This window comes from Brachyistius frenatus, unplaced genomic scaffold, assembly GCF_029030835.1.
Source record: "Brachyistius frenatus isolate BFR_SWC_R1_liver_20210118 unplaced genomic scaffold, ASM2903083v1 Contig_49, whole genome shotgun sequence".
NCBI classification, from domain to species: domain Eukaryota; kingdom Metazoa; phylum Chordata; class Actinopteri; family Embiotocidae; genus Brachyistius; species Brachyistius frenatus.
In genome coordinates this window covers 2,227,306-2,249,326 of record NW_027210648.1, presented here as the reverse complement: position 1 = coordinate 2,249,326, position 22,021 = coordinate 2,227,306, and the positions used below count along the sequence as shown (strand labels likewise).

The 22,021-nt window shown below is 41.1% G+C and overlaps 1 protein-coding gene across 1 annotated transcript in view; it reads left to right on the top strand.

Moving 5' to 3' along the window:
- Positions 1-22,021, top strand: part of tmem131 (transmembrane protein 131) — a 32,942-nt gene that overhangs the window by 5,435 nt on the left and 5,486 nt on the right. Inside the window, exons 5-30 of the mRNA XM_069704081.1 lie at positions 2,322-2,442; positions 6,982-7,098; positions 7,192-7,314; positions 7,407-7,487; positions 7,580-7,730; positions 7,823-7,879; positions 7,974-8,035; positions 8,120-8,228; positions 8,736-8,844; positions 8,950-9,103; positions 9,214-9,384; positions 9,904-10,014; positions 10,385-10,519; positions 12,349-12,453; positions 12,546-12,632; positions 12,777-12,929; positions 13,020-13,095; positions 14,506-14,620; positions 14,768-14,906; positions 15,015-15,124; positions 15,206-15,278; positions 15,433-15,584; positions 15,674-15,816; positions 17,292-17,478; positions 19,846-20,031; positions 20,451-20,606. Of these exons, the coding sequence (XP_069560182.1) occupies positions 2,322-2,442; positions 6,982-7,098; positions 7,192-7,314; positions 7,407-7,487; positions 7,580-7,730; positions 7,823-7,879; positions 7,974-8,035; positions 8,120-8,228; positions 8,736-8,844; positions 8,950-9,103; positions 9,214-9,384; positions 9,904-10,014; positions 10,385-10,519; positions 12,349-12,453; positions 12,546-12,632; positions 12,777-12,929; positions 13,020-13,095; positions 14,506-14,620; positions 14,768-14,906; positions 15,015-15,124; positions 15,206-15,278; positions 15,433-15,584; positions 15,674-15,816; positions 17,292-17,478; positions 19,846-20,031; positions 20,451-20,606 (3,183 nt within the window). The remainder of the gene's footprint in view (positions 1-2,321; positions 2,443-6,981; positions 7,099-7,191; positions 7,315-7,406; positions 7,488-7,579; positions 7,731-7,822; positions 7,880-7,973; positions 8,036-8,119; positions 8,229-8,735; positions 8,845-8,949; positions 9,104-9,213; positions 9,385-9,903; positions 10,015-10,384; positions 10,520-12,348; positions 12,454-12,545; positions 12,633-12,776; positions 12,930-13,019; positions 13,096-14,505; positions 14,621-14,767; positions 14,907-15,014; positions 15,125-15,205; positions 15,279-15,432; positions 15,585-15,673; positions 15,817-17,291; positions 17,479-19,845; positions 20,032-20,450; positions 20,607-22,021) is intronic.

Below are 22,021 nucleotides of genomic sequence, written 5' to 3'. Positions count from 1 at the left end.
TAGTTCTTACTTCCTTGAGGAGTTGTCCTTAAAATTCATTAACCCAGTGGACAGTTTACAGATGGCAGCTCAGTCAGTCTGCAGTGATATAGCTGTCTATAACTCGCTCTGAGGTGACAGACCTCAATCCTTCAACAATAAATGAATAGCTGAGGAAGCATTGTGTCAGTCAATGGAATGCACTTAATAAAACCACTTCCTCTTTAACTCCTGCCCTCAGCCTTACGTCAGCCGGCCTTAGCAGGTCGCATACCACTCCTGCAGGGGGTGCACACCCATGTAGCGCGGCGCAGCTTTACAGCACATTACCAAGTTGCAGATTCAGGATCTCTCAGAGGAGCGGGGTCACACCGAGAGGCCCAGCTGTCTCGGCCTGTCCTCTCCTGTCCTCTCCTGTCCTACTTCCTCCATAAACAATTCACCTATCAGTGGCGAATGTTTGCAGGGTGTGAAAATGAAACCTTGACAAATTCTCACCCTGCCTCTAATGTGCTAGAAACGATGGCAGGATTTGAATCAGAAGTTGCAATATATCCGTTCATATAGAAGCTTTACATTAGATGTACACAAATTTAAAATTATGTTTAAAGGAGGATTTTTTTTTTTTCACATTTCATCAATTCCTTTAGAAGTAATTGCTCACAGAGAACATTTATGGCTCAGCTGATGCAACTCTAATCATGTTGCTGCATGATCATGCAGCAGGGAGAATCATAAAAACTCCCCATTTCAAGTCTTTGAGTTGATTTTCATCCCATATTGAAATAAAAGAAACCACATGTTGCCTGAGGGGTAGCAATTCAACGACCATAAGGTGTGCTTTGGGTGTTAGATTAACAATCTGGAGATGGTAACTCTTATGAACGTCAGATCTTGTTTTCACAGAAAGGTCATGTCTCATTTTATTTTGAAAATCTCTTTAAAGGAACCGTTATGACGGTCTAAACCTGTTGACCTCCTGCTGTCTATTTTTACGGTTAAATCCTTCATCAAACTTATTAACCGTCTTTTAGGTTTTCACGTCATCCATCCTCTGATTTGAATCTCGGGTCCCCTCCTCTTCTCTCTGTACACCAACTTTCTCGGCTCTGTCATTCACTCACATGGCTTTTCCTACCACAGCTATGCTGATGACACCCAACCAATCCTCTCTCTTCCCCGATCTGAAACACATGTAGCAGCATGAATCTCTGCCTGTCTGACTGACACCTCTCAGTGGATGTCCTCACACCACCTGAAAATTAACCTCGACAAGACTGAACTGCTCTTCCTTCCAGGGAAAGACTCTGCCACCCACGACCTGACTACTACCTTTGACAACTCTGTGTTATCCCCGACCCTGACTGCTAGGAACCTCGGCGTGACACTTGACAGTCAACTCTCTCTTACTGCCAACATCACTACAACAACACGTTCCTGTAGATACATGCTGCACAACATCAGGAGAATACGTCCTCTTCTCACTCAGAAGGTGGTCCAGGCTCTGGTCCAGGCTCTGGTCCAGGCTCTGGTCCAGGCTCTGGTCATCTCACATTTAGACTATTGTAACTCCCTCCTGGCAGGTCTACCTGTTAGTGCCATCCGACCTCTGCAGCTCGTCCAGAATGCAGCAGCCCGACTGGTCTTTAACCTCCTAAATTCACTCCCACTACTCCGCTCCTCCTCCGCTCCTCCTCCGCTCCCTTCACTGGTTACCAGTAGCCGCCTGCATCCATTTCCAAACATTGGTACTTGCGTACCGCGCTGTGAACAGATCGGGTCCAGTCTACATCCAGGACATGGTCCAACCCTACATCCCAGCCCGCTCCCTCCGCTGTGCATCTACCAATCAGCTTGTTGCTCCTCACTGAGCTAAACACTCAACAAAATCACGACTGTTTGCTGTCCTGGCTCCTAAATGGTGGAATGAGCTCCCCACCGACATCAGGACAGCAGAAACTCTGTACATCTTCCACCGCAAACTAAAAACACACCTCTTCCGACTTTACCTTGAATAGTGGAACTTTAGTAGTGCTTAAAATGGCATTTACTTTTAGCACTTTGTAGTTTGGCTTTCTTGAAGAAAATGGTACTTTCTTGATTGTTGTTGTTCTGAATTTGTACCCTCATGGTTGAAATGCACTTATTGTAAGTCGCTTTGGATAAAAGCGTCAGCTAAATGAAATGAAATGTAATGTAATCTAAATCAGTTTCCAACTTAGTGAGTTTTCACAGATTTGTGACAGCTTTTATTAGAGGTTCTGTTCTACAATTGGTTTGAATTTCTTTAAATATAAAGTTGTTTACTTGCTCTGACGAAGTCTTCTCTTCTTCCTTTTCAGGCCTGTTGGAATGCCAAAAATGGAGAAAGTTTATTTACATAATCCTAGCTCAGAAGAAATTAGTTTGATATCAATATCGGCAACAACAGCACATTTTCACGCCTCCTTTTTCCAGAATAGGGTAAGTAGTTATCACTTTGAGGCCAAAATCTAATTGTTATCTTGAGATCTTTCGAAATTTTATCATGCTGTTATTGTCAAAAAAAATGTATCCCTTGATGTTCACATGGCTGTGTGTTGATCTCACCATGTTATATATTCTTCATGCTTCGCAATTGATTATGATCGTAAACGAGACGCGCTACTCAAAAATTACAATTTTCTCTCACAGATGATATTTTCTATTGTTTTTTGGTCTTTTAAAACATCTTCAGTAAACAGCAGCGTATGTATAATGACATCAATGTGAGAAGTCCCTCTGCAAATCACATGTCGCTGTAACATGTGACGACACCCAAGATCTCTGGGGACTGTAGTTTCTAACTTAGATGAATGGCCATGTGCAAGGAGACAGTAAATGACAGCAGGGAGTGTAAACACAATCATAATCAAGTGATGGAGATCATGTGGTGCACACAGTTTAAACATAACACATCCTGTTAAGAGGAATGTAGCAAAGAGATGCACTCAAAGTGTCATTTAAACACATAGGATGCTGTGTCCCAAGACGGTGGGACCAAAATAAGTCTGCAGCAGTCGCAGGACAAATTCATGACCCTCATTGAAGTGTGTTCTCTGGTTTCACCACACATATAGTCATCCACGCTTTCACTATTTTCTACATTGTAGATTCAAACTGAAGAATGCTTATACGAAGCAAAACATATTTTACATGTTAAATTCTTCAAAACTATCATTTCCTTCCAACTCATCCCAAACTATCTGAGCTGGGTTTAGGTTGGTGACTGTGGAGGTCAGGTGATCTGATGCAGCTCTCCATCTCTGCTTCTTGGTCGAACTGCTCTGACTGGGGCTGGAGGTGTTTTGGCTTGTTGTCCTGTTGAAGAACAAATGATGGTCTGACTCGGCTCAAACCAGATGAGATGGTGTGTTGCTGCGGGATGTTTTTGTCGACACGCTGGTTTAGTGTCGCCCTGAATTCTGAATTTATTGCCAGCAGTGTCACAAGGAAAGCACACACACACACACAACAGTTCCTCCTCCAGGCTTCATGGTGGGAATCACACACACAGACAGTATCGGTCTGTACATCTAACAAATCTCACCTCTGAACTCATCAGAACAAAGTCCAGATTTCAGGATTGCAGACTGTTTCTTGGTCCAAGCAGTTCTCCTCTTCTGATTGGTTTCCCAAGTTTTGGTTTCTTTGCAGGAATTTGACCATCAAGAAGTCTCCTCAAAACAGCTAGCCAGATGTGTCTGATACTTGAACTCTGGGCGGCATTGATGTAGGCTGTAAACTAACGTGGGGTTTATTGTTTATTTCTTTGTTGGTTTTTGCATCGTCACTCTTAGAAATGTTTTAAGTTATTGCCGTCTGAAAGTGATGATGAACTATTGTCGTTCTATACTTAGATGAGCAGTTCTTAATATAATATGGATTACTGCAGTAGTTGAATGGAGCTATTTGCTCTGTACCAGCACAAGAAACCAAGCATTTCCACCCATTTGTCAAGGCTCACCTGTTAACTTTAAACCATTCCCAAATGACGACCTCATGAAGCAGTAAAATCATGCCAATTACACTTTGTAGTTTACTACATTATTCCTTGCATTTATTCATAGTTATGGTGTCTTCAGTTTTGTTCTACACTGTAGAAAAAAACCCTTGAATAAGTCGGTGTGCCAAAACTTATGTCTGGTACAGTACGTGTCACATGGACATATCAGCAATGGTTTCTGTACTGCATGTGAAGACTCTTGAAAGGCAAAACCTGTTTTGTGACCTCATTAGAGGCACAGTCTACTTCAGTTTAGTCAATGTATGGCCTTGCAGGTCGTCCGGAGGGAGGGTGTTCTAGCTGGAACGTGTGCCTTAAGTGTTCCAATGGCGACACAGGACGCTGAGATGCTCCTTTCGTTCAGATAGTAGCTTTGATGTGAGAAGCTGCTGAACTTGAGTTTTTTGGCAACTTGCTCTCTTGGTGTAGTTTCCTTCAGAATAATAGAGATATCCTAATCCAAAGAAGTGTAAGCGTAGCAGCAAGGGCTCGCAGAGACAAATGTGCTGGGATTTTCTTCTTTTTTTTTGTGGTGTAGCCTGATACACACATCAAGATAAAACACTCCTACACCGGAGTTTATGACATGTTTTCAGGTTTTTATGGTAGCTGCTGTGAACACAATATCTCAGGAACACCTCGAGGGAATTTTCTTCAAATTTGGCACAAATGTTCAGTTGGTTTCAAAAATGAACTGATTTAGTTTTAGGTGGTCAAATGTCACGTTCGCTCTGAACAATGCTTCTGTCACATTCTTGTGAACACGATATCTCATGTTTTGAAGGAATTCTTTCAAATTTGGTACAAACGTTCACTTGGTTCTGAGCTGAATAGATTTTGGCGGTCCAAGGTCAAAGTCACTGTGACCTCATGTCTGTCTCATTCTTGTGAATGAAATATCTCAAGAGATGCTCTAATGAAATGTCTTCAAATTTGGCACAAACATTCACTTGGAATTAAAGATGTACTGATTTGATTTTGGTGGTCAAAGGTCACTGTGACCTTTACAAAACACATTTGTGTCCATAACTCAAGAATTCATACTCTTAATTATGACAAAAACTTTCATACAAATGTCCAACAGATTAAAACGGTGAAATGCCGACATTTTATATTGCGAAGGTCGGCATCAGTGTGCCATAATAATGTTCTAAAGCATTTGTAATGTGAATTATCCACATTTTAGTTTGTAGCTTCTTTTGCTGCAACATCCATTTTTGAAGCATTGCCTACTGTCATTGCTACCTCTTTGGTGTTAATATAATGCGCTTTATTGGCCAAATTCCTTCAAAGTCTTCATTAAATATGCGATTTGAGTCTCCACAGTCATGGATGTAAACTGCAACTAAACTTTTTGACACATGGATACAACCACGAGGTCGTAATCCAAGTTTTCTCTTGAAAACAAAAGTGTCTTTCAACAGTCAGTCCAGAAAAGTCTCTGTAAAGATGACCAAAGTGTGAGACGTTAATCTGCTTTTAAATCATAGATATAAAAATATAACCAACTTCAGGACATGAGAGTTGAGCTCACAAAGATGGTTCAGTGGGAGTGAAGTCAGTGCGGTATTAAAGATGACCTGAGGACTTCTCTGTCACAGGATGTTTGAATAAAGGCTTTTTATATCGAGGGGAGATAAATTCCCATCCTCAGGGGGATTGAAATCTTGATAGAGAAGGGGACACTAGTGTGATATCATGTTACTGGCCATGTCCATTGTATTTTTGTACACTTCAGCATGGGTACTGCTGTCTTAAAGTTTCTTTTAGAATTAGCACCTCTGCTGTTTGCAGGAAGGGCGTGTCTCTCTTACTTTAATTGTCTCAAGTTGAATGTATTTCGAGCATCTCTTTGGACACTGCCCTCTTCCTGTCTGGCCTGTCAGTCCAGATGAGAGAGAAAAAGAGATGATTAAAAATGTCAATATACAAATTTTTCTGAAATGATTTGTCCTCTTGTCACAAATGATGCTAGAGAATATCTTTGTGTTTTGGACTGTGGACTCAAACAAATCAAGAAGGTTGGGGAAATAAAAACAGGCATTGTTTATTATTATCTACCTAAACGCATAGCTTTTACATCATTGGGTAAACTTGTTTCCTGTTCAAAAAAAGAACAACAACAACAACAACAACAACAAAAAACACGGTTCTGACTAAAAAGGAAAAAAAACTTTCCCTAATAAATGAATAATAAAGTTGGGTACCAAACTCAGAAACTTCCATAACACTGACTCTGCTGTCCAAAAATGCCTTTTCATTGGGTACCAAATTTAAATACCCACCATAACTTTTACACAGGCGTTAATTTCATCAACATCAGTGAGTCACTAAATGTATCACATGTAGCCTCTACTTGGATGGCCCGCCCATGTAGATTGAATAACGCCGTTTCATTGTAGGAAAGTAAATCCTACATTAAGACGCCTTGTTTCACTCTTTTCAAACTAATTATTGCGCACATACCTGTCTAAGTTGTGTGTCTGTAGCGTCTAGTTATATCTTGCATGTGATGTGTTAAGAGAACATCTATTACTTGTAGCTCCAGAAAATAACCTGTTACACAGTCGCCCTCTGAACTTCATGAAAAGCAAAGATTTTTAACTGAAATTTGTAATATCATTTTCTATTAATTTCTTAAAATTTTGTTTTATGAAATTTGAATAGAAAAATGTATTGATCAGGAAACATTATGGAAGTCAAGATCACGGTACTGGTATCGAGAGACCTTTGAACGATACTCAGCCCTTTGAATAATGCCCAGGTTCGAGTTTACATTTTCTGTTACACTTCACCTTTTTGCTTCACAATTTCCAACAAGATTTTACTCGGTGAGCTGTGAGTTTCTCACACTGAAGTGTGCTCTTTGAGTTTGTCAGCTCTGTTTGTGGGTCAGTGCATGTTAAGAACTTCCGTCCTCTGCTCTGTTTGTTGTACTGCTTTTAATTTACATTATGCCTCTTTTCTTCTTTTAACAGATAATTCCACCTGGAGGGAACACATCATTCGATGTAGTGTTTCTAGCACGAGTGGTTGGGAATGTAGAAAACACTTTATTTATTAATACATCACATCATGGAGTGTTTACATACCAGGTACAGTCCAAATACACAACAGCTCTTTTTAATGTTTAACTTTTTGTGTCATAAAAGTGTGACTAATACTGCTTTTCTGTCTCTGCCCTGAAGGTTTTCGGGGTCGGCATCCCAAACCCCTACAGACTGCGGCCCTTCATCGGGGCCCGAGTCCCAGTAAACAGCAGCTTCTCACCTCTAATAAACATCCACAACCCGTTCAGTGAACCACTGCAGGTAACTTGGAGGAATCAGACTCTGACAGTTACGTTTGCACGCGTTTGTCTGTGACTGATTTGTGTTGCTTTCTCCTGTCTTCTTCACTCCAGGTTGTTGAGATGTACTCCAGTGGTGGGGATCTCCATCTAGAGCTTCCCACAGGTCAGCAAGGAGGCACTGTGAAATTATGGGTGAGTTCCTCTTTTGTTACAGTGTTTGTCTTATTTTAATGTTAAGGATGAGTGATTTAAAGGCTGTCCCGATACCCCCCCCCCCTTTCCAGGAGATTCCTCCATTCGAGACAAAGGGGGTGATGAGAGCCAGCTTCTCGTCGAGGGATGTAGACAACCACACGGCTTTCATCCGAATCAAAACCAACGCTCCCAACGAGGACCAGTTCATCATCCTCCCTGTAGAGGTGGAGGTTACGTCAGGTGTGCTGCCAAACCTTCGGCTGATACATTAAAAAGAAAGATCTCATACAGGACATTTATTTTAAACCTGGTGTTTCTCTCATTATGTGCAGCCCCTGGTATATACTCCTCCATAGAGATGCTTGACTTTGGTACGCTGCGGTCACAAGGTACGACGTCTCACAAAAAAAACTACATTTTGCAATCTTTTCGAATTAATCTCTCGGACTCGCCCTTCATTCGGTTTCCCAACTACCTTTACAGATCGTCCAAAGCTGCTGAATCTACACCTTTTAAATTCAGGAACAAAAGACGTTCCGATCACAGTACGTATTCTCAGCACACTTTCTATATCTTTACACAGTTATCGGAACCTGTTTGTAATCCATTATATCATTTGTGCTTTTCAGAGTGTACGTTCATCACCATCAAATGAAGCAGTCACAATAGACTTCAAAGCAGTTACACTCAAAGCTGGAGAGAGCAGATATACCAAAGTTGCAAGTATTAGTTTTGATGGTAAGTGTGTTTTTTTTGTGTGTTTTTTTTGTGGTTATGTTTTTGTTTTGTTTTACCGAAATACACATCTCACACAAAAGCCTTCAAAATTACAGTAGGATTAAGGATATGAGCTGGCTCTAATTATTGGATATGATGTGGACACACCAGTGTTTTAAATAAGCTGCATGCATCATTTTTTACTGAACTCTGAGCTCTTAAAAAAAGGAAACTGTGAACATGATGTCAGTTTCCTGAACAAAAACATCATGTTATAAAGAAGTCTGGATTCAGTTTTCTGTGTTTACACGCCATTTTGTAGCAATTTCCTTTTTAAAATCATTGGTTTTGTTCACACACCCTGGTGTATGTTAATATAAATAATTCAGAAGCTTTGATGCTTCTCCTTCGATCTACTCTTTCAGTTTCTTCCATTTTCGGTTGCACTTTGCACAACTTCCTCTTGCAGGGCTTTGTGGCCTTCTGCAATGCACATAATCACTCTTTCAATCTTGTTTTCTGTTGTAGCCTCAAAAGCAAGAAGACCATATCAGTTTTCTGGTAAAATAACCGTTAAAGCGAAAGAGAAGAGCTATTCCAAGCTTGAAATCCCGTACCAGGCAGAGGTTTTAGATGGGTGAGTTATTTTGTGGATAACTGCATGGAGAATTTTTTTTTTGTTTGTTTTTTTTGCGCAAGAGGTTAATCGAAAGTTTGACCAATGTGTCCTCTCTTCTGGCAGCTACCTGGGCTTCGACCACACAGCTACGTTGTTCCACATCAGGGACAGCCCTGTGGACCCCGTGGACAGACCCATCTTCCTCACAAACGCCTTCAGCTTTGCAATCCGGATACACAACGTGTCCCTGCCCGAAGAGGCCAAAACCATGTTTAATGTGAGCATTAGCACGAGTGGGTTACCAGAGGGGAAGAGTCCAGTCTGTAGAGACGGCAAGATAACATCTTTTTTTTTTTTTTTTTTTTTTTAATGTCTTTGTGTTTTCAGGTGCAGAACTTCAGCACGCCCATCCTCATCCCCCCGCACGAGTCACGCTACATCTTTTCCCTCCTCTTCCGGCCAGTCCGACCCTCCATTCACATAGACAGCAACATCCTCCTCATCACAAATGCATCCAAGTTTCACCTGCCTGTCCGGGCTTACACCGGCTTCTTGGAGGTACACAATGGCCCTACAGTTTGTATATTAATGGGGGTTTTGAAACTGTGATGTGCATAAAGCATTATTGTACCTTTTATTGTAGCAGATTTGGCCCGCTCACTACACAGTCGATACTCAGAGCTGCATCAAGAAGGCGTGAAGCAATTTTAAACAATCTGTGCCCAATTTGCTGCAGTATGTGTAAAAATTCTTTCTTTGAGTCATATCTCTGAATCTAAGGACGCAGGCGTGATGACGTACACCTTCTGAGGATGTCATTATTTCTGTATGTGATAAACATACATAAATCTGTTTAGAAACCATAAAGCTCCTTTTGACCTCAGAACTGCAGGCCTGTTCTGCTAATAGCTAATTCAACCCACTGTTAATGGTTAATGGTTGTGAAGTTTGGCTTTTAAAGCGAGAGAAGATCACATTTTATCTGCAGGAAAGGGGCCCACATTGATGCAGATTCTTTTCAAAGTCTGACAGTGTTTGTCTTTGTAACGTGTTGTTTTTGTTGCCTGGTGTGAACAGCCGCTGGTCCTGCCTCCCAGTTTGAAGGAGAACCTGCTGGACTTCGGCATCCGCAGTGCAACAGACACCAGCAGCGTCATATTTGTGGTGGTCAACAGTAACCCTATAGAGGTGAGAATGCTACCTGAGCTGATAATTGTATGATTGACACATTGTGTAGATATTTACTCCAGGAATAAACCTAAATTATAATGGGGTGACATCCCTCGGCTCAGGCCACAATGACGTGTTTGTTGCCCATTGTGCAGTTCTGTGCATTGTGTAAGGCGTGTTCACACACGCTGAATGGTGTTTTTAAATATTTGGAGTCTAACTTAATCATGTTGCAACATAAGCCTTTATGCTAAAGTTTTAATTCCCACAGCAGCAGCTGATAAAGTGTGAGCAGTTTATAGTACAGGCACACATTGTTCAGCAGCAGGACAAAAAGACTTCCAGTCTGAAGACAATGACAGACTGTTTTTTTCTCTCTGTCCTCCAGCTGGAGATTAAGTCCTGGCTGGTCACAGGAGACAGTCTTTCCATGGAGCTGGTGAAGACGGAGAAAGGAAACACGACAGTCGCCCTGAATCGCCTGCGAGAGCTGCAGAACACTTCAGCCTCCCATCACAAAACGGTAAGATCTCCACAGTGTTACATGTGGGCGTCACATCTTTAAACTTTATAGAAATCTCATGACACCAATCGAATGCGATCCAGGACAGAGGCCCTACATGAAATCCTGCCTTTATTAAAGCTTTACATATCCAGCTTTTATGAAGACTGTGCCAAATGGGTTTCGGTTCACAACATCATGGTCCTGTTTTAGGATGTAGTTCACAGGTTTGTTTTGTTTTCAACAAATTTATCGCGGTTTCCACTTCTGCATACTCTGCATGCATTTTGTGGCATTCAATTGTGATCTTCATAAAGTTCTGTCTTCCTTTTTTGCCAAAAATACGTTTTTCACATGAAATGACGATAATCCTTGGCAAGCTATGGTCTATGGTCTTCCCCCTAAATATATATATATATATATATATACAGAACCTTTTTACTATATAAAGTAAAACTCTTCTCTGCAGCATAAAGATCTTTTTACACCAGGGACAGGATGAATACATGTCATGAAAATGGGGAGTACTTGGTGGCGAATATTTCACATCAAAACTATTCGTAGAAGCATCAATGCGACTTTGTGGCAGTGGTGCAAATATATATGTATAATAGATTGCAGCAGCTCTTTCTTCAGAAAAAATGCTGGATTTAAAATGGCACGCGTACATGTTTAAATTGTAGCAGCTGGTATTAAAATATACTGCTGTCAGTGGAAATCTTCAATTCTGTTGTACAACATGCGCTCCCTTTTCTTTTAAATCAACACGGATACTTTAACGTGATCTATCGAGCACGTCAGTCAGTCATGGTGCCGGCAGGCAGCTGATCTGAGAGAAGGAGTTTAGTTTCAGAATATTTGGGGTTCAGACCTGATGATGCAGGTGAGCCGACCAACACGGATGAAACTATGATGTGGGGATGGCTTGCGTAGCCTTAATAATAGAGGTTTAATAGAGGCTTATGCAACCCTGAAGAGACGCTGACATGTTGTGCAAGCAGATGTTTTCACACATTGAGAATGACACCCGACAAAGTGCCGAGTTGAGTCAAGTTTTTATTTGTAGCTACCATGCTAAACAGCTAGTATGATAAGGTTAGTAACACGTAGTTCATACTAATGTTTGTTTGCAGGAACTAATATTAGTAGTAGTAACTCGGAGCAGATGCACAGTGACGACGGTAACCGGGGGCAACCAGGGCATCAACATGGGGCGGGCCTGGAATAAAAACATCCGTAATTTTAAATGTTACATTCGTAGCACAGTAGATCAATTCTTACTATTTGAAGATTTAAGAGTTTGATGGACTATTTCTGGTATATAAAACAATATCAAAGCTTCTGTCAGCTGTATTTTAAATACAGTAATCCTTTCTCAGTGTAGGGGCCACAGTGAGGTGTGCCACACTGTCTTGTCCAATGAAAATGTAAAAATGAAATTTTTAAATTAAGTTTAAATCTGTCATTGTAAAATGTTTGCTTTTAGGGTCCTAAATCAAAATTTTTAAAATGTTTCTTTTGGCCAGCTGTCTTATATCCCAACTCACTTCAGTAATTAATACTCTGATTTTGTGTATTAAAACAAGGTTGCTGTGTATGCCTATTATTCAAGGAAATGGCCATTAGAAGAGAACTTCACTGCCTGTCTGCTTTGATGTCCCGGATGTTAAAAAGTTGAAACCACAATATCTCAAAACCACTTAGACCACAGATAAAACCTTGTGCATGATGAATGCAAAAACACAAAGCACTTTACAGCTTTCTGAACAGAATGTGCAGCCTTATCTTTAACATGAGAAAATGTTTTTACACAGACAGACAAACTCATTTTTCCATTTTTGTCTCTACAGGTGATATTAGCATCTGGCTACTATGCAGCATTCAGAGTGATACTAGTGGCCAAAGCACTGGAGGGCACATATGATGGAGCCATACACATCACCACAGATTATGAGGTAAAAGTCTGACTTACTGCGTAATTCAAAGGAAATCACAACCAGCATTAAATCTAATGTTCTCTTGATTTTTATTTTTTTCCCACCCTCAGATATTAACCATCCCAGTGAAAGCTCTCATCGCAGTGGGCACATTAAACAGCTCTCCCAAACACATCGTTTTACCTCCTTCGTTTCCAGTAAGTAATTTTGAGATACAAATCGTGATTTCAAACCAGCATGCAGAAGACGAGATAAAGTGTAAAAACCCACCTTCCTGTTGAAAGCCTGAGATGTTGTGTCTAGAGACATGTCTGCATATGTCATGTGTTTTTGTTCTTTAGGGGAAGGTTGTCCACCAAAGCTTCAGCATACAGAGCTCTTTCACACAGAAAGTGAGGCTCCAGCAGATCCGCTCCCTGACAGAAGACATACGTTTTTATTACAAACGGCTGCGCAACAACAAAGACGAGCTGGAGCCCAGACGGAAATCCAAGGTAGGAAATCCTTTCGACCCCACCCCCACAAAAAAGTCATATTTGTCCCTATAGACATAAACTTATTTTCATTTTTCCATTTTTTTCCAGGTGGCAAATATTTATTTTGACGCCGGCTTGCAGTGTGGTGATCACTGTTATGTGGGCCTGCCATTTGTGCTTAAATGTAAGTTTTTTTTAATTTTTAATTTATTTATTTTTTATCGTGCGTGTTGCATTCACACCTCACACAACTGAAGCCCCGTTCAGACTGGGTTCATCTCTACAGGGAGATGATTTTTTTTAGCATCACCTAAGCTGCTCAGTGATTTTTATTCTGCGTCTTTTTCACCCCCACCCCATTAATAATCACAGCCCATACCGATATACCTCGCTGCTCTTCATGTAACCTAAATCTCATCTGGAGCACAACATGCGTGTTTTATGGAGACTTTTTTTTTCCCATCAGTTCAGAGTGAAACTGGACCAAGTTAAAAAGGTTTCTGATAATCTGAGAGATATAAAAGAAAATTAAAGAGCCTCATAAAAACTCATCAGATATTCTCAGCTTCAGGAGCTGTTATCCGTATCATACAAATAATTGCAATTGATTATTTTATTGTCTTTTTCCTTTCTTCAAATAATGCCTCTATGAAAGTATGAGCCTAATAATGCACATACACCTTATGAATAAGAATAAGAGACATTTATTTGCATTGAACATTGGAACATATAAATCGATCCTTTGACCGCCTCCTTTTTGCTGCAAATCCCAAAAATCATTAGTCTCCTTTTTTACTTGGCTTAAAACCGCAATGTGGCCGCAGTCCGCAACTGTGGACCAGTCGGTCGAATACTAGAAGTTAAGGACCTTAAGGTAAATATTTGGTCGTGCTACTTCTCTATTCATCTGCCATCAATCCACAGCAGAAGAAGGAGGTGCAACGAGATGATGTTATTAAAAGCACCAGTCAAACCTCAAACACTGGAAAACAACATGGACATAGTTTTCTTAATTACACCCAGCAATTTATTTTACACACAGATGGAAATAATTCTACAAAATGGTTGTGATCAGCTCAAATAATCACAATCAGACAGTTATCTAATAATTGTTACAGGTCAAGCCATTTTGTTTACATTTTAGCTAAATATGCCAAATTAGCTTTTAGCATATCCTTTTTGCAGTGTACCTGTTAATGTACAGACAATTATCCCTGAAGTACTTTGGTGATCAAGAGAAGTAAAAATGTAAAGCTCTGCAGCTAAGGAGACACGTGGAGCATCTTTTTTTTTTTTTTCTATGACTTTGAAACAGATTTTTGGACATTTATTTGCGATGGACAGTGGAGCTAGTGATGTCATCAGTAAGTGTAAGCCACACTGACTGATGTCACTTTCACGTCTGTGTGTTAAGATTTGACAGATTTATGTGTCTGAAAAAGAGTACATCTTTCCTTCTCTCCACCCATACCTCCTTTGACTTCCCTAATACGGCCCATTTCCAGTCAATATTTTAATGCCCACCTCCCCCTGTAATGTTAATGGGGCTCAGGAGTCCAAATTAAATGACTAATATGTTTTTTTTCCTCCACAGCTGAGTCCAAACCTCACGGGCTGGCGTTACAGGAGGACATCTGGGACGCTGATGTAGATCTTCACCAGAAACTCCTCAGACGATGGAAAGAGCTCAAAGAGCACTCAGGACACACGTGAGCATAACAGGGATTCAAATGTTCTTTGAGCTTTGCTTATCAAATTCAACAGTTAAATTAGGTGTTCCTCAGCAGCGAGCTATTTATAGAACATAACAGGATTTTCTTTTCTTTTCTTTTCTTTTCTTTTCTTTCTTACCAAAGGATTGAAGCTGTCTTTGAAGTCAACACAGACCTTCAGAAAAATGTGCAAGCTAAAATAACAGCTCATTTGACCTGGCCTTCGCTGGTCAACTCCTCACAACGAATCACATTCCCCCTGACCAACACAAACAGCTCCTCTGTGAGTACAACCCCCCGTCTCTTGCTATACACAAACACATGCAGGGAGGTTTAAAGGTGGTGTTTAAGGTCTGCGTTTGAAATCAACATGGGGCATCTTTTATTTCAGGATGAGGAGGTGATTCTGCAGAACCCAGCAGACGTCCCCGTCTATGTCCAAGTTCTCCCCTTGGCACTGTTCCCCAACCCCTCTGTGTTCTCTGGAAAACTGGCTGACAGGTGAGAATCCGCACAAACGCCTGCATGTTCTTTATTTATCGTCTCACTCCGACACTCATCTTTTCTTCTTTTATTTCCCAGGTTGCCTTTAGGAAATTTGTCCAACATCAACATCGACACAAACACCTTCGAGTTCCAGGTTCACAGAAATCAAGTGAGTTCTGCTCGATCGATTACTGACTTCATTGTTCTTCAAGAATTCAGAGAATCAGCAGTTTATTGCATGACTAATCACAGCCCTCTTGTCCATGGTTGAGGCAGCATGTGGAAGCCGTTTGTCTCTAACAGGTCCTCTGTTTGTTTGGCAGACGTCCCTAATGAAGAGCAGTACAGGGTTTGTAGAGGGATCAACCAGACCCTTTGTGTACAACCTCCTCCTGCTGCCTGGAGAAGTCAAGTCGTTCAGCGTGAGGTTCACTCCCGTCAGCAACCACAGCGTTTCCTCCATCCTCATAGTCAGGTACCAGCAGTGCTACCAACAAAACACTCCCTTTAGTAAGTAGGTGTTCTTCTTCTGAAGTTGTGGAATTTATTGTGGAATCTGTTTAGGAACAACCTGACCGTGATCGACACGATCGTTCTTCACGGACGAGGAACGACGGAGAGCCTGAAAGTTGCGGGGAAGCCTCCGGGACAAGGCAGCTCGCTGAGGTTCAAGATGACTGAGGCTCTGCTGAAAGACTGCACAGAGAGTGAGTTTGTGTTGCTGCGTGTGAACGTGGACGACGTTTCCACCCCACTCACTTTCAACCTTATATCCAGATAAAAGCCTCATTTACACGTAGCCACATGCAGTAATCACATCTCCTCTGTCCAAACCTGACCTGTTCACCATCTTACTTACCGTGTTATATGCAGATCGGGTGCGGCCCTCGTTTAGCCCAGTGTTTGATGATCATGCACAGGAAGCATTAACCAAAAAAGGCAAAAGAAGAAGATGAATTTCTGCACTTTAATTGTATAGTTATTAGAATTACCAGTTAGCATGTTAATGGTTATCAATAATGTAGCACAAATATATGCTCCAGCTACTCCTGCTGTGTGACTTTGTGTTTAATTTGCTAACGCCACTTTCCTCCAAATTGTCTAAATCAAATCACCTAACTAACTGCATCTTATTGGACACCGTTTCCAGGTTTTGTCCACATATTTTAAAACCATACTCAACAAAAATAATTAAAGATGGACCTGCTTTTGAATGCATATTTATATTATTGTAAGTATTCTCTGTCAATATTTGCGTATGCACAGGTGGTGGGTTTGGCTCCGTGTTGTGTTGTTTAGTGGGTTGATTATGAGTGCTTGACTGATTTCAAGACCCAGGCTGAACTTCCTTGCAGTTTTTCTGCAGAACAACAAACATTCACTGGTTTTGCTTACATAAAAGCTGTCTGTGCATCCCCATAGGAAAGTCCCTCCTGAAAGAAGAAAGTTTAGTGTACAATTCTTATAAGCTGAAAACGTTCCATCAGAAAAATGTCATTAAAAGAAATGACCATGCATAAAGTAACAGCTGTAATTATAAAGAAACATTTACACGGGCTCTCCTGCTCTAGATGAGGAACAACTCCAGCCAAACCTTCCACAATGTAGCAAATGTATTTATTAAAATAATTTATTTCGAATTATAGGAATAAAACGTTTTACTTCTCAGGGAAAAGTCTGGAACATAAAGAAATCGATTTATTGAAGAAAATAAAACAATGACTAGCTTTCCTGTTAAAATGCGGTTCATTTCAAATTGCTAATAGAAAATTTACAAATTCGACATAGCGCATATTTTCTCCAAAAAAATGTGTTGTCAAGGAGAAAAGCAGAAAATGCATCTACAGTATTAACCTCTGCCTTTCAAAATAAAAGTCTTAAACAGAAATTTACCCCACAACATATTTACACATTGACAAACTAAAGATGTCCTGTTGGGGCTTGAATCTCTTTCATACAAAAGTAAAATAATAATTACTCAGTGTATTTAAAATCCTACCAAAAACCTGGTTAAACCCACTCTGTCCTAACTCTGCACATTGAATGTGACCGACAGCGTGTCTGTTTCAACCCTGCTGATATTGTCCGGTTTGTTGTTACTCCATCTCTTTGCGTTTTGCATCAGCTCATTCCCCTTTGACTTGTTCATTTTTATGAATGATTATTTCCTCATTTCTTTTAGAAACAAAAGTCAAGGAGCCAAACTTCACTCTCAAACGGACCTTCAGAGTGGAGAACACAGGGTTGCTCCCGATCACCGTCAGACCAGCAGAAATCAACGGACAAGCTTGTGAAGGATACGGATTCAAAGTTCTCAACTGTCAAGAATTTGCACTCAAGCCAAATGCTTCAAAAGACCTCATCATACTGTAAGTGGACAAACTGTCATGACTCCTTCTTCATGAGTGTTTTCACTGAGGTCTGTGTCCATGTCTCTGTCTGTATGTCTGTCTGTCCCTGTGTGTGTGTGTGTGTGTGTGTGTGTGTGTGTGTGTGTGTGTGTGTGTGTGTGTGTGTGTGTGTGTGTGTGTGTGTGTGTGTGTGTGTGTGTGTGTGTGTGTGTGTGTGTGTGTGTGTGTGTTCCTCATCCCCCCACAAACTCTATTAATACTGACTGAATAAGCCTTCAGTGAGGGGATGAATTGGCTCTCTGTCTCTGCAGCTTTTGCCCCTCAGGTCTAATATTTTTCCATCCTCACTTTAAAGTTCAAGTTGCTCTTCATCATAGATGGACACGCACACCTGTACACAAATTAAAAGAAAAAATGACTCTAGGTCATATTCAGGTCAGTAGAGTGAGATGTAACTCAGAAGTCATCGGTCGTATTTGGATGTCATCACCATCCTCTCTTTAGTGTAGTAAATCAACTGCATTGAGGTGGCTGTGTAGGTGAACGCAGCTTATTCTTCCCCTTCCAAGTATTATGACACATTTAGTCATCAAGAGTGTCATTTGAAATAAAGTCCTGAAAGAGCCACTGTGTTCATGTCTGCCACTAATTATAAGCTATTAAACTACCGTAATCTCCCCACAGATCAGTTATAATAGAGATGCTGCCTAAATGCACTAAGTTTGTTTCATAACGTTAATATGGAGCATAATGTTGTCGAAGCCCTTCATGCCCGTTCTGCACCCTGCAGGTGTTTCCACTTATTTGTCTCTCAAAGCTCATTTCAGAACTGTTTGGGTGTAAACAAACCGCTTTCCTGCACCTGTTCGGGCAGAGAAATACTCACCTTTGTCATTCATATTGCTACAGAAAGTTAAGCAGCCTAAGGTAATAAAAGCTGATGTGTCACATCACCGTGTGAAGAAAGAAAGAAGAAAAGGAATAAATTGTTGTGCATGCTGCATTAATGAACAGCATAAATATAAAGTATATACATTACATCATATAGATAAATCTGTAGTATTTGTGTTAAAATTGTATTCTACTTTGATGAAACTGCCTTTGCAGCTATTCTGCATATAGTCTGTTGACATGTTTGTAGTTGTTTTCACCAAGTAAGAGATATTGGCCAATGTATGAGACATAAAGCCACTCAACACCACTGATTGTATGTCTGATGTTGATGAGCTTATCTGTTGTAAACGAGCAAGTGTTGGCAGCTCAGTCTTCATCCGAGAAGTTGGACTTAACGGTCACTCCAAATTTCACTTCCCTTTTTCTTCTGCGTAAAACAGGGTGAGACACATTCACTTCACTTCCAGTTGCACCTTGTTCACTCTACGATCAGTTTCATAAACATCAAGCAACAGCGCAGTACAATGCCCAGCCAGTTCCAGACAGGGGGGGCGGGGCCTATTGCTTATTCAGGAAGTATGGTTTATATATAGGTGCACAGTGCGGGTGATGGGGGTTGATGGCAGTAAATTACTTGACAAAACGTCACATCATTTACAACTTAGTAGGCTACTGGTGTTAGCACGCTAGCCCTGCCAACAACGTTCCCAGGCCGTTTCCTGCCCCGCCCGCTCCTGAACACGTGACCTAAATGTTCATTTAATGATGCAAAACTGAATACAAAGTCCAGTGATCAATAAACAGTCAATCTTTTCTCTTTTTTTTTCTCAAACATTTCACGGATCAAAACTTGTAAAAAGCAACTCAACTGTTCCTCCTGATTTCACTGGAGATCAGATCAGGAGACATTTTGACAAGTGCAATACATTTTGTGAATGGCGTCTGGCTGGTTCTTTTTAAGAGCTCCAGCCAACCGTACCAGCAGCGACGCCATGCTGCTGACACATCTCAATGGAATGCAACAATTCATAATATTTGTCCTCCTCTGTTAATATTTACAGTTTCCTGCTTTCACACGTTCACGTTTGTGATAATGACCGACACCTGTTGTTTGATTGGTTACAGTATTGAGTTTTACCATTGATGCTGATGTAAACTTCAGTTTGTGACTGAACTAATAAAGGCTGCATTAGAACATGAATGCAGCCTTTGTTCACGTCAGATTTTGTAACAGCGTTCAGTCGGTCATTGTTTTCGTCCCAGACAAAAGGCTTGAAATCGACCACACCCTGTCCCTCCTTAAAATGAATCCTATACCGTATATCCTGATGTATATCTCAACAGCTCATAGACTCCTGAGTCACAGCGATGCCTCCCAGCTCTTTCAGTCAGCCCCTGCTTCCCGTAATCCAACGCCACACTAATAGATCGCAGGTTGGCCACAGCTACAGATATTTAAGGTTTTTGTCCTCGTTTGTTCTTCGCCTTCAGGTTTACACCCGACTTCACCTCATCTCGAGTGATCCGGGAGCTGAAACTGGTGACGTGTGGGGGCTCCGAGTTTGTGTTTGTCCTGAACGCATCCTTGCCCTACCACATGCTAGCTGCCTGTGCAGAGACCCTTCCCAGACCGAGCTGGGAGCTGGAGCTCTACATCATAGTGTCTCTCATTATGAGGTGAGTGTCGCTTCGCACCATCCCTGACTCAGACTTACACCTGGCTCATCCAACAATTGGAAAAGAGGTGGTACGTGGGTGGATATATGATTAATATTATTATTAAATTAACTTTTAGAGACCAAAAAAAACGTTTCTTGCACCGGACTGTAAACATGTTTATTTAGTTCTGTTGTAAAGTTTTCCATTTTAACATGGACGTCTATTGAGATTCACTCTTTTTTAGTGCCAGCCTTAAGTGGCCATGTAAGGAGCTGCGGTTTTTGCCACTTCGGCGTTGGCTTCATTTTTCAGCCCCAGAAGTTGCTGCTTCCTTCACACAGAGTGGCACCGAGACGGCACCAAACTCACTCCAACTGTTTCTCTTCAACCCGACAAACAGTTCATGTTTCTTTGTTGTTGTTTTTTTGTCTTTGCAGTTCCATGTTTCTGTTGGTGATCGCCACGGCCTACCTGGAGGCTCAGAGCATATGGGAGCCCTTCAAGAGACGAGTGTCTGTGGAGTCCAACTCCAACATGGAGACCGGGAGACCCTTCAATCTCAGGGACATTGTGCAAATTCACAGTGATTCAAAGTAAGTGAAACATGGAAAAGGGGCGAGGCTGATCAAACCATGCACAGCGGTATAGAAATGTGTGGGCATTATGAATTTTGATGATGGATTTTTGAAGTGAAAAGCAATAAGAAAAACTGCTGCTTGCGAACACGTGTTAAAAAAATTAGCGGTTAAATGTTGATGCACAGAACGTTTTTACACAAAAAACATTTTTAAAACCTAAGCGGTAATCGTGGCATGTGCAAAGGTTTGGAAACTCTTTCGGAGCTTGCAAATGTTTTTTTCTATCCAGCTAAAAGCCGTTTGATTCTTGAGTTATGGATTTTCAGCCACTCTTTCCTGTAGATCACACAACATGAGGAAGCTCTCACAGGTTTTCAGTGATCAGGGGGCTCCAAAAACTTCGGCTTGTGTTTCCTAGTGTTAGTCCACGGTGGATTTTGAGGTCTGCTTTGGATCATTTCCAGACTCTTTGTAGTTTTCTCCATTGATTCCATGACATTTACGTCCAGATTTTGCTGATATTTAGTAGAAACCGTTCTTTTCTCTCCACGTTGTGTTTCATGTGCCGCCGGCTGAAACACAACCCCAAAACAGAATATTTTCACCTTCATGCTGAGCAGCTGGCGAGGTGGTCTTTTTATCAGATGCTGCTCCTTTTATCTCCAAACACACACCAGTAGAGTGTTTAGGTGTTTGAAATTGAGATCAAAACTCGGTAATAAAACAAAAGTAGAGGCTCGCTTTTATTTCAAGCTATTTCCATGCAAATTATGTATTGACATCAAAGTGTTTTGATCTCAAATTCCAATGCGTGAAGTAACAACACCATCAGTTCCACTCTGCTGCTTGTTTAGATTTAGACTGTTCTGGACTTTTGGTGCTCAGAAAGTTCAACTTGAGGCGGCAGGTTCTCTGATGACTCTTTCACGTTGACCCTGTTTGTGCATCAGCTCTGCACAGCAGAACGGTGCACCACCATCTTGTGTTAGATACGAAGATAAGTGGGGTTTGCTCAGAGGAACCCGGTGTGTCACCACAAACTTTGAAGCGTCAGAGGATTTATCAGCCATCCTAACGACAACTCTGGATCTGCCTCCAAACAAGTCAGTTAAGAATTTTTGAAGAATGCTTCAGGGATTATATGCATGTTTTTTCACTTCAAAAAGTGATCAAAATGTGTACGTGTTGATATAATCCAGAGAAAGATATTCCCACCTATATATGAACAAAGTATTGTGAACCTTGGAGCTCCACATCATCATGTAGTTTAACACTGAAATAGCTTCAATTTGTGTTGTTGAAATGACCCTTTTAATAACGTTCCATCACTCCGATTGATTAGTTTGGTTTAAAGGGCTCGGCAGCTGTTGGGTTGTGGTTAAATGTCTGTGACTAACAGCTGCCTGCCGTCTTTATCATGTCTGTAACTG